The sequence below is a fragment of the Carlito syrichta genome, unplaced genomic scaffold, assembly GCF_000164805.1.
Source record: "Carlito syrichta isolate Samal-C Ts95f unplaced genomic scaffold, Tarsius_syrichta-2.0.1 Scaffold308803, whole genome shotgun sequence".
In the NCBI taxonomy this organism is placed as follows: domain Eukaryota; kingdom Metazoa; phylum Chordata; class Mammalia; order Primates; family Tarsiidae; genus Carlito; species Carlito syrichta.
In genome coordinates this window covers 104,325-122,235 of record NW_007252899.1, presented here as the reverse complement: position 1 = coordinate 122,235, position 17,911 = coordinate 104,325, and the positions used below count along the sequence as shown (strand labels likewise).

General features: G+C 41.2%; 1 protein-coding gene across 3 annotated transcripts in view; it reads left to right on the top strand.

Annotated features, from left to right (window-relative positions):
- The window catches only part of NFATC3 (nuclear factor of activated T-cells 3), a 145,036-nt gene that overhangs the window by 67,083 nt on the left and 60,042 nt on the right, over positions 1–17,911 (top strand). For all 3 annotated transcript variants that reach the window (XR_504797.2, XM_008065737.2, XM_008065738.2), the window contains exons 4-5: positions 9,038–9,237; positions 15,152–15,324. Coding sequence is in view for 2 of the 3 variants with exons in the window: in XM_008065737.2 (XP_008063928.1) it covers positions 9,038–9,237; positions 15,152–15,324 (373 nt within the window). In the remaining variant the exon portion in view is untranslated. The remainder of the gene's footprint in view (positions 1–9,037; positions 9,238–15,151; positions 15,325–17,911) is intronic.

Below are 17,911 nucleotides of genomic sequence, written 5' to 3'. Positions count from 1 at the left end.
TTTTTTTTTGAGTTGGAGTCTCACTCTGTCGCCCAGACTGGAGTGCAGTGGCATTCTCCCGGCCACCGCAGCCTTGACCTGCTGGGCTCCGGCGATCCTTCCGCCTAGTCTTCCAAGTAGCTGGAACTACAGGTGCGTGCTACCACGCCCAGATAGTTTTTGATTTATTGTAGAGATGAGGTCTCGCCAAGTTGCCTGGACGGATCTCAAACCCGTGGGCTCAGGCAATCCACTCACCTCGGTCTCCCAAAGCGCTGGGATTACAGGCTGAGCCACAGAGCCTGGCTAAGACCAGGATTTCAAGACCAGCCTGAACAAAATAGCCAAAATAGCAAGACTCTGTCTCAAAAAAAAGGGTATGTTTAAAAATACACAGTTAAGTAGTCAGACACTTAAACCTGCAGTATCAGTGTGTTGCAGGTAAAGTGTGTTGATTAACAACCTAAACTCCATATGTGGCATTACTGGCTATGACATGATTTTATGAAATGATGAACTCTTTACATGGTAAGTTATATTCATGAAAAATCCATGTATATGCAATTTTTAAAATTTTATATGTACTAAGGAGTTGGGTTCTAAGTTCATAAACATTTGTCTACACATGAATGTCTAGTGGGACATTCTCGGGTTCTGTGTGACGTAAAGTAGTTTTTCACTTTGAAGAACTGTGATTATCCTGTGCATTGAGAGGAATTCGAATCTCTAATCCCTTCTCATTAAATGCCTGTAATGCACCCCACTCATCATGCTGGCAACTAAATGTATTTTCCCAAAATTTCAAAATACTTCCATCCCGCCCGTATCTCCCCTTCAGAGAGTGATACTGACCAAGGTAGTAAATACTGAATATTGTTCTAGATCAGGGGTTAGCAAACTACGGCTTTTGTTTATCCAAGTTTGTCCTATACCTGTTTTTTTGTTGTTGTTGTTGTTCTTGTTTTCTCTCTCTCTCTCTTTTTTTGAGTTGGAGTCTCACTCTATTACTGAGGCTAGAGTTCAGTGGCATGCTCATGGCCACTGCAGCCTCAACCTGCAGGGCTTTGGCGAGCTTTCCACCTCAGCCTTCCAGGTAGCCAGAACTATAAGTGGGTGCTACCATTCCTGGCTAATTTTTTTTTTTTTTAAATTGTAGAGACGAGGTCTTACCATGTTGCCCAGGCTGGTCTTGAACCCATGGGCTCAGGCAACCCTCTCGCCTTGGCCTCCTAAAGTAAAGTGCTGGGATTACAGGCATGAAGCCACTGTGCCTGACCCTCTTTTTTTCTGGACTTGCAGTCTCACTCTGTCGCTCAGGTTGTAGTGCAGTGGCACGTTCACAACCACGCAGCCTCGACCTGCTAGGCTCAGGTGATCCTTCTGCCTCAGCCTTCCAAGTAGCTGGAACCACAAGTGCATGCCACCATGCCCGGCTAATTTTTCTGATTTATTGCAGAGACAAGGTCTTGCAATGTTGCCCAGTCTAGTCTCAGGCAATCCTCTCGCCTCTGCCTCCTAATGTGCTGGGATTACAGGCATGAGCCACCGCACCCAGCTTTATTTTTATTTATTTTTATTTTTATTTTTTTTGAGTGGGAGTCTCACTCTGTCGCCCAGACTGGAGTGCGGTGGCCGGGAGCGCAGCCTCAACCTGCTGGGCTCTGCCTTCCAAGTAGCTGGAACTACAGGCGCGCGCTATCATGCCCGGCTAATTTTTTTATTTATTGTAGAGATGGGGTCTCATCAAGTTGCCCAGGTGGGTCTCAAACCCGTGGGCTCAGGCAATCCACTCACCTCAGCCTCCCAAGGCGCAGGATTACAGGCTGAGCCACCAAGCCCGGCTATTTTTATATTTTTTTTAGTCAAAGTCTTACTCTGTCACTCAGGCAATCCTTCCGCCTCAGCCTTTCAAGCAGCTGGAATCACAGGTGTGTGCCACTATACCCAGCTAATTTTTTTATTTACTATAGAGACAGGGTCCTGCCAAGTTGCCCAGGCTAGTCTCGAACCAGTGGACTCAGGCAAGCCTCTCACCTCCACCTCCCAAAGTGCTGGAATTGCAGGCGTGAGCCACTGTACCTGGCTCTCTTTTGCTTTTAAAGAGAAAGGGTCTTGCTCTGTCACCCAGGATGGTGTGCAGTGGAGTGACCATAGCTTACTGTAGTCTTGAACTCCTGGGCTCAAGTGATCATTTCAGCCTCCTGAGTAACTGGAAGTACAGGTGGATGCCACCACACATGACTTTACTTGTTTTTGTACAACTTGTGAGCTAGGAATGATTTCTGTACGTTTTACATGGCTGAAGACAAAACATTAAAAGAATAATACTATTTTATTACATGTGAAAATTATGTGAAATTAGTGTTTCAAGGGCCACAGTATTGCTGTATTAGGACTTCAAACAAAATAATTAGTACATACTCATATCAACACAAGAAAAAGTAGGTATTAGATATTATTTTGAGACACAATGTACTGTGTTGTCAAGTTGATAGCAAAGCATTATATTTATTGTACCATAACACTGACTGGGCTAAGTGTAGATGTATCACTGTTACTTATAAATACAATATGACTAGTATTGAAAATATTATCTTTCTCTAAAATCAGTGACTTTTTCACTTTTTCTTTTTTTTAAGACCCAGGATTTGTGCTCTGTCACCCAAGCTGGAGTTCAGTGGTACGTTCATAGCTAACTGTAACTTAGAATTCTTGGGCTCAAGCGATCCTCCTGTCTCAGCCTTCTAAAGTTCTAGGATTACAGGCATCAGCTACTTCACCTAGCTGTGCATTTTTATTTATTTGCTAGTGATACCACCATTCCTAGGTACTAAAGCTTAGAACTTTCGACTTTTTTGTTCCCTCTATTATCCTATCTGTAGTCAGTTACAAAAATTAGGCCCTTCTAGGAAATATTTATTGCATTCATCCATTTCCGTTTCTATTTTCTACTTTTGTTCCTACCTCTACCCTTGTTTAAACTTCGAGCAAATGTGATTTTAGTGCTTCAGCCTCTTAGCTCGTTTTCATGATTCTGTACTTTCTCTCCTTCATAAGGCCTTGATTGATTTTTATCATGTGCTTCCCTGAAATTTCTGGAAGGGCGGAAATTTATCCTTTTTTTGTTTTGTTTTGAGTTGGAGTCTCACTCTGTCGCCCAGGCTGGAGTGCAATAACACACTTATGGCCACCCCGGTGTCGACCTGCTGGGCTCTAGTGATCCTTCCGCCTCAGCCTTCCAAGCAGCTGGAACTACAGGCACACGCTACCTCGCCCGGCTAATTTTGTTTTGTTTTGTTTTTTGAGTTGGAGTCTCACTCTGTCACCCAGACTGGAGTGCAGTGGCCACTTCTGGCCACTGCAGCCTCGACCTGCTGGGCTCCGGCTATCCTTCCACCTCAGCCTTCCAGTAGCTGGAACTACATGCGTGCGCTACCAAGCCCGGCTAATTTTTTGATTTATTGTAGAGATGAGGTCTCACCAAGTTGCCCAAGCGGGTCTTGAACCCGCGGGCTCAGGCAATCCACTCACCTCAGCCTCCCAAAGCGCAGGATTACAGACTGAGCCACCGAGTCTGGCTAATTTTTTATTTATTGTAGAGACAAGGTCTCACCAAGTTGCCTGGGCTGGTCTTGAACCCACGGGGTCAGACAGTCCACTCACCTCAGCCTCCCAAAGTGCTGGAATTACAGGCTGAGCCACTGAGCCCGGCCAAAAAATTATTCTTAATATAGCTCGTAAGCAAGCACAGGATAAGGAGACAGAGATAGGATATTTTAGATATAGTAGTCTTCTGAGAGGGCGCTGACATTTAAATATAGATATAAATCAAGTTAAGGAGTGAAATAACATGAAGATCAGTAAGCATAATATTCCAGAGGGATACAATATTAAGTGTGAAGGCCCTGAGATTAGGATTGAACTTGGTGGTTCATGCAATAAGATTAGCATGGCTTGAGCAGACTGGAAGGGAGAGAGTAGGCAAAGAAAGGTCAACAAAGTTAACCAATGCCCAAATCTCATAGGCTGTGTAAACCATCATAGGGAATTTGAATTAGTTCTCAATGTGGAAGGAGACCATTAGAGATTTCTTAGCAGAGAGGTACAGTTATCCAGTTTATGTTACAAGTTTGTTCTGGTTCCTGGACAGAGAGTATGCTGTAGGGGAATAAGTGTGAAAACAGCAGTTACAAGGCTATTGAAGTGGTCCAGGTTTTAATTCCTTCTCTGTAAATGTTATAGGATTGAAAACCATCCTGAGTGAGTTATATTATCTAACAAGCAAAAATTATTTGCATTTTCTGGATAGAGGAGGATAGCCATTAAATTATGAAGTTGCCTGGTTACTAACTCCATTGTAATGCCAGGGGCAAGCAGAAGTAATAAAACACTCACCTGTAAGACTCCACCACAAGCAGGGAAGCCACCATCCCAAAATAGAGGAGGCCTGGGGGGAGAGCTGAGATCCTCTCACTTCATAGTTTTACCTACTAGGAGGCAGAAACAACCTCAGGCACTCTAGGCTCTCATTTACAAAAGATGTAAGAGAAATCTCTCCAAGACACTCTCTGAAGTTCCAAGATCTGGTAACAAAGCTAAAAGAGATATATTGAGGTTCCAAAATGAAAGAGGAGGACTGAAGAGCATAAAGCTGCAGTCCCCAACCTTTTTGGCATCAAGGACTGGTTTTGTGAAAGACATTTTTTCCACCGACTGGAGGGGGCGGTCATCAGGCGTTAGACTCTCATAAGGATTCCTGACCCGCCTGGGCAACTTGGCAACACCTCATCTCTATAATAAATCAAAAAATCAGCCGGGCGTGGTAGCGCATGCCTGTAATTCCGGCTACTCAGAAGGCTGAGGCGGCAGGATCGCCGGAGCCCAGCGGGTTGAGGCTGCAGTGGCCGCTCCCGGCTGGCTGACAGAGTGAGACGCCAACTCAAAAAAAAAAAATAAAAGAATCTCATAAGGAGCACACTATCTAGATCCCTCACTTGCGCAGTTCACAATAGTGTTCATGCTTCTATGAGAATCTAAAGCTGCTGCTGATCTGACAGGAGGCAGAGCTCCACTCACCCACTACTCACCTCCTGCTGTGCCATGGACAGGTACCAGTCTGCAGACCCAGGGACCCCTGGCATAAAGCACTCCTCATAGATTTAAAAATTAAACATCCAGGTTGTGAAGCATAGGCAGATCTTGAATCTGGCCAGCACTTAGAATCCATGCCCTGCTGTAAAGACTTATTCTACCCATAAAGCCTTTGAAACCAATGCTGTAATGAATCAGACTAAAACGTCAATAAAGTCCAGACACAGCTTAAGAACTGAGGCCTGACAAAAGAAATAGCATGCATTTTTCTGGGGGTACATATTTTCTGCTTCAGTCTCCAGAGTTTTTTTAATACAAAATGTCTAGTATACAATAAACAAATGACCAAACACACAAGAAAATGTGACTCACAGTAAAGAGAGAAAGCCATCAATGTTAACAGAACCAGAGATGGCATAGATTAGACGTTGGAGTTATCAGAAAGAGACTTAAGAATATTTATAAAATGCTAAATTATTTCATAGAAAAGATGGACTTTATTTTTGAAAACATGGAGAAATTTCAGTAGGGCCATGGCAGTATTTAAACTAGAATGGATAATCATGGGGGAGCAAAAAAACAAGAAAACTGCAAGCCAATATCCCTTGTGAGCATAGATGAACAATCCTTAACAAAATACTAGCAAACCAGATTCAACAGCACATTAAAAGAATTATACCTCATGACCAAGTGGGATTTTTATGCGGAAGGTAATAGTGATTCAATATATGACAGTCAATCTAGATCAGATTTGGTAGCCTTTAATCCCAGCACTTCGAAGGTCAAGGCTGGAGGATCATTTGAGGCCAGCCTGGGCAACATAGTGATACCTTGTCTCTAAAAAAATAAAAAATAATAAAAGGCATCCAAGTTGAAAAGAAACAGGTAAAACTATCTCTATTCACACATGACATGATTCTATGTCTTAAATCCCAGATAATCTGTCAGAAAACTACTAGAGCTAATAAACAAGTTCAGCAAAGTTTCCAGGATAGAAAACCAACACACACGAATCAGTTGTGTTTCTATATATCAACAATGAGCAATCCGACGAGGAAATAAAGAATGCAGTTCCATGTATAATAGCATCTAAAATAAATAAATACTTAGGAATAAATCTAACCAAGGAGTTGTAAAACTTGTACACTGAAAACTATAAAACTTTGCTAAAAGAAAGTAAAGATAAGCCGAGCTCGGTGGCTCAGTCTGTAATCCCAGCGCTTTGGGAGGCTGAGGTGAGTGGATTGCCTGAGCCCGCGGGTTCGAGACCCGCCCGGGCAACTTGGCAAGACCTCATCTCTACAATAAATCAAAAATCAGTCGGATGTGGTAGTGCGCACCTGTAGTTTCTGCTACTTGGAAGGCTGAGGCGGAAGGATCGCCAGAGCCCAGCAGGTCGAGGTTGCGGTGGCCGGAAGCGGCCACTGCACTCCAGTCTGGGCGACAAAGTGAGACTCCAACTCAAAAAAAAAAAAAAAAAAAGAAAGTAAAGATAATCCAAATAAACTGAAAGAGATCCTGTGCTCATAAATAGGAAGTCTTAACATTGTTAGGATGTCAGTGCTCCCCAAAGTGATCTACAGATTCGATGCAATGACCTATCAAAATTCTAACAGCCTTTTTTGAAGAAATGGAAAAGCAGATTCTCAAATTAATACGGAGCTGCACAAGGCCTTGAAAAGGCAAAACAGTTCTGAAGAAGAACAAAGTTAGAGGACTCACACACACTTCCCAGTTTGAAACTTACTATCAAGCTACAGTAATTAAAGCTGAATGGTACTAGTATAAAGACAGACCACTGGGATAGAATAGCAAGCCCAGAAATAAACTCTCACATATAAGGTCATATGGTTTTCAACAAGGGCACCATTCAATAGAGAAAGTAAAGTTTTTCAACAAATGGTGTTGGGAAATCGATATCAACATGCAAAAGAATGAAACCGTGGACTCTTACTTCACACCACATATAAAAATGAACTCAAAATAAATCAAAGACCTAAATTTAAGAGCTAAAAGTAGCTGGGTACTGTGGCTTATGTCGGTAATCCCAGCCAAGGTAGAAGGGAGGCCTTGGGAGGCCAAGGTAGGAGGGTTGCTTGAGACCTGAAGTTCAAGACCATTCAGGGCAACATAGCAAGCAAAATCTTGTATTACTTATTTTAGCCAGTCACGGTGGTTCATGCCTATAATCTCTGCAGGTGGGAGGCTGAGATGAAAGAATTACTTGAGCCTAGGAGTTCAAGACCAGTCTGGATGACATGGCAAGACCTTATCTCTACAGTAAATCAAAAAATTAGTTGGATGTGGTGGTGTGCACCTGTAGTCCCAGCTACTTGGAAGGCTGAGGCAGAAGGATTGCCTGAGCCAGGCATGGTGGCTCACGCCTCTAATTCCAGCACTTTGGGAAGTGGAGGCGAGAAGATTGCCTGAGTCCAGGGGTTCGAGACCATTCTGAGCAACATGGTGAGACCTTGTCTGCACAATAAATCCAGAAGTTTAGCTGGATGTGGTGGCACACACTTATGGTTCCAGCTACTTAGAATACTACTGAGGCAGAAGGAGCACTAGCCCAGCAGGTTGAGGCTGCAGTGGCCGTGAGCATGCCACTACACTCCAGCCTGGGTGACAGAGTGAGACTCTGACTCAAAAAAATACTAAAATCCATAGCAAAATACTCTCCTTCGCCTCACAAAGTACTGGGATTACAGGCATGAGCAATTGTGCCTGGCAGACTAGGTTTTTTATGGGAGTTTCAACTGCTGTCTGTAAGCCATGGACTGTGGCGTTCCCTCAGGTTAAAAGCTATTTTTAAAAACAGGAAATGCCTTTTGTTATTCCCTCAAGTTATCATCTCCACTTTTGGTTGCTCTCCACACTTTCAAGTCACTCTTTATATTTGTTCCAGAGTATAGTTGATATCTGCAGGAAGATGGGTCAAACTGTTACTGCTCGGGGAGAGGAGGGGGAGGAAAAGAAAAACAAAAAACTGTTATTACTCAGTCATCCAAGTCTCCTTGAGGGCTGTTTGTATACTTGTTCAGGCTTTCTTTCTTTCTTTCTTTCTTTTTTTTTTTAAGTGGGAGTCTCACTCTGTTGCCCAGGCTGGAGTGCAGTGGCACACTCATGGCTACCGCAGCCTCAACCTGCTGGACTTAGGCGATCCTTCTGCTTCAGCATTCCAAGTAGCTAGAACCACAGGCACACACCACCACTCCCAGCTATGTTTTTGATTTATTGTAGAGACATGGTCTCACCAAGTCTCCCTAAGTTGCCCAGGCTGGTCTCCATCCCCTGAGATCAGGCAGTTCTCTCGCCTCTGCCTCCCAAAGTGCTGGGATTACAGACGTGAGCCACTGCACTCGGCTGCTTTATTTCTTTTTATTGCCTCCTTTCTTGTATTTACAATTTTTGCCTCCAGCATCTCCTGGTCATCACTTCAGTCTCGTGTACTCATCTTAACCTCAGCAATTGTGAAGGATACCAAGAAAAGTCAAGTTGCCTAGGCTTGTTAAGTCAGTGGAAATTCTAAGTTTGTAACATACAGAATAGGGTTTTTCAGACTTTCTCTACTAAAACAAAGCGCCTCTGATTTTAATTGCCTGTTAGAGGGCCTTCGCACACACCCAAGTCTTGAGGTCTGTTCTGAACTGTTAATGTTGCTCAGAGTACATAATCAGCCGAGTCAGAAGGCACTCTAAAATATTTGTTAAGTCCAGATAATTATAAAACAAAAAACAACACCCCACGTCTTGTTGTGCAACATATTCTAGTGTTTTTAATCTCTTAAACTACTTCAGAAGTTTGGAGGACTGTTCGCTCATTACTTTTTTTTTGTTTATCTTTTTTGAAATTACATTTTATGTATCAACAATATATGATACAGATATGATAGTCTTAATATTGTAAGCTTATTGTAAAATTCATGGATAATGAATTGTGCTTTTCTGTGTTTGTTCTTTCTAATTAGCTCCTGGGCTATAATGAAAAACCGATAAATCTACAAATGTTTATTGGGACAGCAGATGATCGATATTTACGACCTCATGCATTTTACCAGGTGCATCGAATCACTGGGAAGACAGTTGCTACTGCAAGCCAAGAGATAATAATTGCCAGCACAAAAGTTCTGGAAATTCCACTTCTTCCTGAAAACAATATGTCAGCCAGGTATCTTTAAACATACCCCAAAATGGGCAGTTCGATTTTTTTTCCCCTAAAACTTTTAGTTGGGCACAGTGGCTCACACCTGTAATCCTAGCACTTTGGGAGACCAAGGGGGAAGGATTACTCAAGCCCAGCCTTGGCAACATAGCAGGACCTTGTCTCTACAAAAAATAAAAAAATTAGCCAGATGTGGTAGCATCCACATGTAGTCCCAGCTACTCAGGAAGCTGAGGTGGAAGGATCGCCTGAGCCCAGGAGTTCAAGGCTACAGTGAGTTGTGATTATGCCAGTGCATTTCAGCCTGGGTGACACAGTGAGACCCTGGCTCAAAAAAAAATTTGTTTCAGAAAAAAATGTATATATTTTTTAGTATAAACACAAAGTGTTGTTCTAAGTATTGTTCTAAATTAGTAAATGACATTATGTAAATAATTGTAGTAAATTTGCTAAGGACAGTAGCATATTTCCAAAAATAAAATTCAATTCAGCAGAACATTTAAGGATCATATACTATGAGCCAACCATCATCCTAAGTGATAGGGATAAAAGTACTGTATGTGGACTTCCATCAGGTAGGTTACAGTCTAATAGGGGTAGACAGTAAACAAACAATTGCAGTATAGTTATAATTGTTAAATTTACTTAAGGAAAACTTTTGACTTTACCTGCAGGCATTCTCTGAGACTCATTTCCAAATAAAATGAAGTGGCCAACTTCTGAATGATGATGCAATAGAGTTTTGCTCAAGTAGATTAGTTAGGACTGTATATAGTTGCCTGTAACAGAAACCTGAAATTCAATGGCTTAAACAGTAAGAGGTTTAGTTTTTTATCACATAAAAGAAATATACAGAGACTGGTCATGGTATCTTATGTCTATAATCTCAGTATTTTGGGAAGCCGAGGCAGGAGGATTGCTTGAGCCCAGGAGTTTTTTGTTTTTGTTTTTGTTTTAGAAAGCAGGCTTTATTGAGAGGACAGAAAAGCTCCCACAGTGGGAGGAGACCCAAATGGGTTGCCTGAACCCAGAAGTTTGAGACCGTCCTGGGCAGCATAGATGGACCTCATTTCTACCACCCCCCCCAAAAAAAGAAAAGAAAAATATCAAGAAATTAACCAGGTGTATAGTTCCAGATAATCAGTAGGCTAAGGCAGGAGGATTGCCTGAGCCCAGGGGGTTGAGGCTGCAGTGAGCCATGATCATGGCACTGCACTCTAGCCTGGAGTTCCTGACTTTAAAAAGAAAAGAAAAGAAATCTGTAGATAGACCTTTTAGGGATAGCGCAGTGGCTGCATAGGCATTGGTTCCCTGGCAAGGTTTTCTTCTAGCCATCTTTAGTGTGTGTTTTCCATCCTGAGGATTGCCAAAATGGTTACTAGAGCTCTAGCCTTCACAGCCATATTCCTAGAAAGAATTAAAAGGAGAAAGGATTGGAGGAAGAATAAAAGGGAACTTCCATCTGAGTCAGGCCTCTTTAAAGAGCTTTCCCCTAAAATCTGCCCAGTAGCTTTCATTGATCATTCTTATATGTTAGGAAAATTTGGATATTTTTTTTTACCTGAGCACATTGCCACCTTAATTGATGTAAGGACCTGCTACTAAGAAGAAGGAAAGAAAGGATATTGAGTAGGCACCTGTTAATCTCCCACAGCCTGTTATAGGAAACTAAGACAGTTTTAATACAGAAGTTGTTTCAGGCGGGCACAGTGGCTCATGCCTGTAATCCCAGCACTTTGGGAGGAAGAGCCATGAGGATTGCCTGAGCTCGGGGGTTCAAGACCAGTCTGGGAAATTTGGTGAAACCTCATCTCTACAATAAATCAAAAACTTAGGTGTGGTGTCACATCTATAGTCCCAGCTACTTGGAAGGCGCGGAAGGTTTGGATGAGCTCAGCGTATTTTGAGACTGAGAGAGTCATGAGCATACCTGGGCAACAGAGTGAGACTTCAACTCAAAAAAATAAATAAATAAGAAATTGCCTCCATAAATAACTTATTCTATTACCTACTTACTACCAGAAAAGTAAAGTTAATATAAATTTAAATAAAATCTTATTTTTGCCTGTTTTGGTTCAAACGGACAGTATTCAGCAAATCATTAAATAGGGACTACAGAGGAGTTCTTTCATAGCAAAGGCAGGCAGTTAGCTGATAATCTTTACTCTTAAATTTTTGCGTTGTATAATATAGAGGGTGCCAAAAAATGTATACATATTTTAAGAAAGGAAAAAATTAGACTGGGCGCGGTGGCTCAAGCCTATAATCCCAGCACTTTGGGAGGCCGAGGTGAGGGGATTGCCAGAGCCCGTGGGTTCGAGACAAGCCTGGGCAACATGGTGAGACCTCTTCTCTACAATAAATAAAAAAATTAGCTGGACGTGGTAGCACATGCTTGTAGTTCCGGCTGCTTGGAAGGCTGAGGTGAAAGGATTGCCTGAACCAGCAGGTCAAGCCTGCTATGGCGTGGAGTGTGCCACTGTACTCCAGCCTGGGCGACAGAGTGAGGCTCCAACTCAAAAAAAAAAAAGAACAAGAACAAGAACAAGAAAGGAAAAAATTGTAATACTAAATATATACCAATAACAAAAGATGAATACAAGTCACATTTGACTTCTGCAATTACAAGAGGTATTCAAAGTGTTTACCATCAGGTCGAGACACTTCTGATTACAGCAAGCTAAAAGTAATACATAGATAACATTGCTTAAAATGTGTGTACGTTTTTTGGCACCCCCCCCCCGATATTTGAAGAATTTTGGAATCTCAGCCAGTATTTGTTCAAATACTTGACCAAAACTCTTTCTAGAGGAAAACATGGACTCCAGGCATCCTATTTGATACATTTCAAATAAGGTGAGTTAACCAACCTCTTAATGTGAGTGCAATCCTTTTACTCTACGATTGTACTTTTCCAGATAACATCAGAAGCATATAATTAGTCAGCTGTATAGAAAAATTTTAAACTCAGCTTTGAACTATATTTTTCTATGAACTCAGAAAATTGTTTCCTAGGGGACAATTTGCAGGCCACGTTTCCATTTACTCCTTTAATCAAGCACTATACTTGATAAATCAAGTTTTAAATAGAAAATCACCAGAAGCTTGTTCTGTTTCCGTTTTTTTTTTTTGAGTTGGAGTCTCACCCCTTTGCCCAGGCTGGGGTGCAGTGGCACGCACACTCACGGCCACCCCAGCATCGACCTTCTGGGCTCCAACGATCCTTCTGCCTCAGCTTTCTGAGTAGCCGGAACTATAGGTGCGCGCTACCACGCCTGGCTATTTTTAATTTTATTTTAGAAATGAGGTCTCGCCAAGTTGCCCGAGCTGGTCTCGAATCCTCAGACTCAGGCAATCCACTTGCCTCAGCCTCCTAAAGTGCTGGGATTACAGGCTGAACCACTGAGCCCAGCCAATTTTTTATCACTTTTTTAAGAGACAGGATCTTACTCTGTCACCCAGGCTGAAATTTAGTGGAACTATCATAGCTCATTGTAACCTTGAACTCCAGGGCTCAAGCAGTCCTCCTGCTTCAGCATCCTGAATAACTGGGACTACAGGCATGCACCCAATGCACCTAGCTAAATTTTTTATTTTTTGGAGGTATGAGGTTTCTCTGTTTCTAAGGCTGGTCTCAGACTCCTGGCCTCAAGCAATTTTTCCATCTCTGCCTCCGAAAGTGCTGGGATTCTAGGCATCTGGCAATGTATCTGGCTAATTTTTTAAATTTTTTGTAGAGACAGAATCTTACTATGTTGCCCTGGTTGGTCTCAAACACCCTGAAACTTCTTTTGCCATTCTATCTGTTGTGTAGATTGTGGAACAGAAGTTCTGTAGGACCCACAGCTTGTGGCAGCATTGTGTGTTGGAGAAAGGATTAAGGGACAACTTGAAAGTTTCCCAAACCTAAGAAATATTTTTTATGTACTGCAGATTTACAGGGTACCTAATGCTGAATGAGCCTCTTTTTCTCTATAGCTAAATACTAGGATGAGCTAGTATCCTGTAACTTTTTGAATATAATGATATTACATTCAGTACAGTGGTAGAATATAATATATTTTCAGATAACGGTAGACATAAAATTCCCAGGTGATGGATAGGACGATTGTTCAAAATAATTTATGGCCGAGTGCAATCCCAGCACTTTGGGATGCCGAAGCAGGAGGATTACTTGAGCCCAGGAATTCAAGACCAACCTGGGCAACATAGTGACACCTTGTCTCTACAAAAAACACAAACATTAGCCAGGTGTGGTGGAGCATGCCTGTAGACATGTGCTGGGATTATAGGCATGAGCCATTGTGCCTGGCTTCAAAACTGACAAATGTTTATTTTTAAAAAGTTTTGTTTTAAACATGTCTTTTGTGTCTTTTGCAAGATGAAAATGTTGAAGTGGCTCAAAAATTCATTTTGGAGCTGGGTGCAATGGCTCACGCTTGTAATCCCAGCACTTTGGGAGGCAGAGGTGAGAGAATTGCTTGAGTCCAGGAGCTTGAGACCAGTCTGGGCAACTTGGCAAGACCTTCTTTCTACAATAAATAAAAATTTTTAAAAATTAGCTGGGCGTGATGGTACATGCCTATGTTTCCAGTTACTTGGAAGACCGAGATGGAAGGATCACATGAACCCAGCAATTCAAGGCTGCAGTAGCTATGAGCATGCCAGTGTGCTCCAGCCTGAGTGACAGAGTGATACTCCTACTCAAAAAAAAAGAAGAAAAAATTCATTTTGGGATCCTTTCTTTTCCTTTACTGGTTCTTATCTTGATATCCTAGTTCTATAATATAATACAGTGTCCTTCAAAGTGACTTCTGCAGCATCTGTGCAATAAGCATTAGGGTTGGAACTGTTGGTAGGTACAGTAAAAGGATAGATGACAAGGGATGCCTCAGAGTGAGTAAACTTTTAATTATCTAAAGTATTTGATCATAAATATTTACTTTCTTTTTCTTCCAGTATGTAAATACCAAAGATATTTTGTAATTACTCTTGTTTTCTACTATGATAATATGTTAAGCAGTCATGCTTAGTAATAAATTTTGAAGATGATGAAATGTTAGACCTTCAGAACCTTAATCTTATGTGTGCATTCCTTAGAAATGTAAGACTGTTAGCCTGATGAATTGTTTTTATTAATAAACACATTACTTTAAAAGTCTAAATATATTATTGATGATGTATTTGTAGTTCTGCAAGTGAATCTTTTCTGATCTATATATGTAGAATTAAAAAGTCTTTATGTTTTACTTGCCTAATTCTGACAACCTAGAACTTAATGGCTTATAGTAATAACTCTTTTTAGCATTTTGCTTGCTTCTTTGGGTTCACTCTGCTTAGTTGGGCCATTCACATGGTATCAGCTGAGGTCACTCATGCACCTGGATTCAGTGGTATCTCAGCTAGGGTTGAACATCCAGGATGACTAGGATGGCTGGAGTGGTTGGGGATTGTCTGGACCTTTTTCCTCCACCGTGCTGGTTGGACTTCTTACATGGTAACTCAGGGCTGCAAGAGAGCAAAAGTGGAAGTTACCAGCCTTCTTAAGTGCTAGGCTCATAACTTTCACTTGGACGCTCATCAGAGTAAGTCATAGATTGACTTTTAAGGAGGGGAGACACAGATATCCACTTCTTAATGGCAGGAGGAGATGCATGCAAATATAGGAATGGGGAGGAATTATTGACAGCCGTCTTTGCAAACAATCTACCATACTTTCTGTTGTTGTTTTATCATATAACAACATTTTTAATCCATAAACTGAAATAGCAGAAAACAATAATCCTACAAATCTTCCCTTTTTTGACCTGATTTTGAGTAAATAGTTATTTCCTGACAAATTAACAATATCTCTGTAGTTAAGTTGTTTAGAACCATGATTATCAATAAGCAGATTAAATTTTCATATTTTTCTTTTTAGTATTGACTGTGCAGGTATTTTGAAACTCCGCAATTCAGATATAGAACTTCGAAAAGGAGAAACTGATATTGGCAGAAAGAATACTAGAGTTCGACTTGTGTTTCGTGTACATATCCCACAGTCCAACGGAAAAGTCCTTTCTCTTCAGATAGCTTCTATACCTGTTGAGTGCTGTAAGTGACCTTGTGATGATATTTTAAGATTTTTTTGATAGTTTATTTTTTTCCTGTTTTGCTTATAATGTAATGTACATATCAAAAGTGTAAACTGAGGCATAGAGTATGGGTTGCTGGTTTGATTTTCTCATGTGGAAATGAGCTAACATGTTTATGTGAGAAGATTATTGATCTTGGAATTAGAAAACTGTTTCTCAGCTGGGCTCGGTGGCTCAGCCTGTAATCCTGCATTTTGGGAGGCTGAGGTGAGTGGATTGCCTGAGCCCGAGGGTTCGAGACCTGCCTGGGTAACTTAGTGAGACCTCATCTCTACAATGAATCAAAAATTAGCCGGGTGTGGTGGTGTGCACCTGTAGTTCCAGCTACTTGGAAGACTGAGGTGGAGGGATCACCGGAGCCCAGCAGGTCGAGGCTGCAGTGGCCAGGAGGGCCACTGCATTCCAGTCTGGGTGACAGAGTGAGACTCCAACTCAAAAAAAAAAAAAAAAAAAGAAAACTGTTTCTCATGATATTTTGGCACTAGGTATCTATGTGACTGTAGGCAAACTCTCTTGGCCACTTTTTTTATTTTTCTAAATGAGGATGGTGGACTTGATGGCATTTGAGGATCAAATCATGAAGCTGTGATTCTGATGCTTTTAAGTGTCACTTGCTCATTTTTATTTCATTAAAGTGTCAGTGTTCATGTTGGAAAATACTTATCTCTGCAAGCTGACCCTTCAACTAAATAAGACTTAAAGAATTTATGGAGTTTTTTTCACCATAAAATTATTTGCAACATCAGATTGAGACAGTGGATTTTTTTTTCTTTTATTTACAAAGGCAAGATATGAGAAAAGGCCCTAGGACCTGACATCTACTCAGTCCTAGAGTACTGTGGATTTTGGGCAGGTTAGCTGATATGACTGAAATATTGAGGCTAGTGTTTGGATCTTTAAGTCATGGACTTAGAATGTTCCATGCGTTAATTTTGCATAGGAGGAAACTGAGGCACAAGTATCTTAAGTACTTATCTCAGGTTATTTACTTGTTGATGACAGAGCTGTGCCTAGAACACAAGTTTTCTTAGTACTCTTTTGATTATATTATACCATTTCCTTTTTATCAGCTATGTATTCTTAATTTGGGATCACACCTGCTGTATAATGTTTCCATGCCTCCTTCTGCTGTTTGCCAGATTGGAGTAATACTTTATCATATCTCAACTGACTGTGGTAATCATTGAATTAAATTTATAATAATAGAATTCACAGTAGAACTAATTTTTATGTTAATTTTTAATGTGTAATATACATATATGGTACAAAATTCAAAAATAATGAGTATATAGGACAAAATAAATTTCCAAGTCAACCAGCCCCCTCTCCCCCCTTTTTTTTTGAATTGGAGTCTCACTCTGTCGCCCAGGCTAAAGTGCAGAATCACATTCACGGCGACCAAATCCTTGACCTGCTGGGCTCAGGTGATCCTTCAGGTGATCCTTTTGCCTGGGGAACTACAGGTGTGTGCCATCATAGCCACCTAATTTTTTTACATAAAGACGAGGTCTCACTATGTTGTCCAGGCTAGACTAAAACCCATGGGCTCAGGCAATCCTCTTGCTTCTACCTCCCCAAAGTACTGGGATTACAGGCATGATTGGCAGCTTCTTTTTTTTTTTTTTTTTTTTGAAAGCAGAATTTATTGAGACGACAGAAAAGCTCACACAGTGGGAGGGTACCTGAGGGAGTACCTGCCAACTTCTTAATTATCTTGCCTGGCAAAAAAGAAGAAAATTAAAAATCATTTAAGTAACTTCATCTCAAAAACTCAAATCACTCCATAAACTTAGGTTATTATAATTAATTTGCTTTAAAAATAGAGACTTTGGCTTGGCGCAGTATTCCGCCTCCCTAAGTGCTGAGATTACAGGCGTGAACCACTGCGCCTGGCTTCATCAATATTTTGTAATTGGGTTTACCTGATATAGTTTTATATCTTCTTTTGCTATTTTCACTTACTATACTATCATGGACATTTTCTCTTCTAATTAAATATTCATCAGAAATACTGTTTTTAACACGAATAGTTATTTTGTATAGCTATGCCATCTCTTGAACACATTTTTCTGTTATATTTTGTTGGTACACTTTTTTTAATGTACCTGTAACCAATGCATATATTAAGGCCCCTTCTCTGTGAACTGTTTAAAACAGGCTGGGTTTGGTACACTTTTTTTAATGTACCTGTAACCAATGCATATATTAAGGCCCCTTCTCTGTGAACTGTTTAAAACAGGCTGGGTTTGGTGACTCATGTCTGTAATCCCAGCATTTTGGGAGGTGGAGGCAAGAAACCCCTGCCTGAGCTCAGGGGTTTGAGATCAGCCTTCGCAACATGGTGAGACCTCGTCTCTACAATAAGTTTTTTTAAAAAATTAGCTGGACATAGTGGCAAGCGCCTGTGGTTCCAGCAACTTGGAAGGCTGAGATGCCACTGCACTTCATCCTGGGCAGTAGAGTGAGACTCCAACTCAGAATAAATTAATAAGCTGGGCTCGGTGGCTCAGCCTGTAATCCTGTGCCTTTGGGAGGCTGAGGTGAGT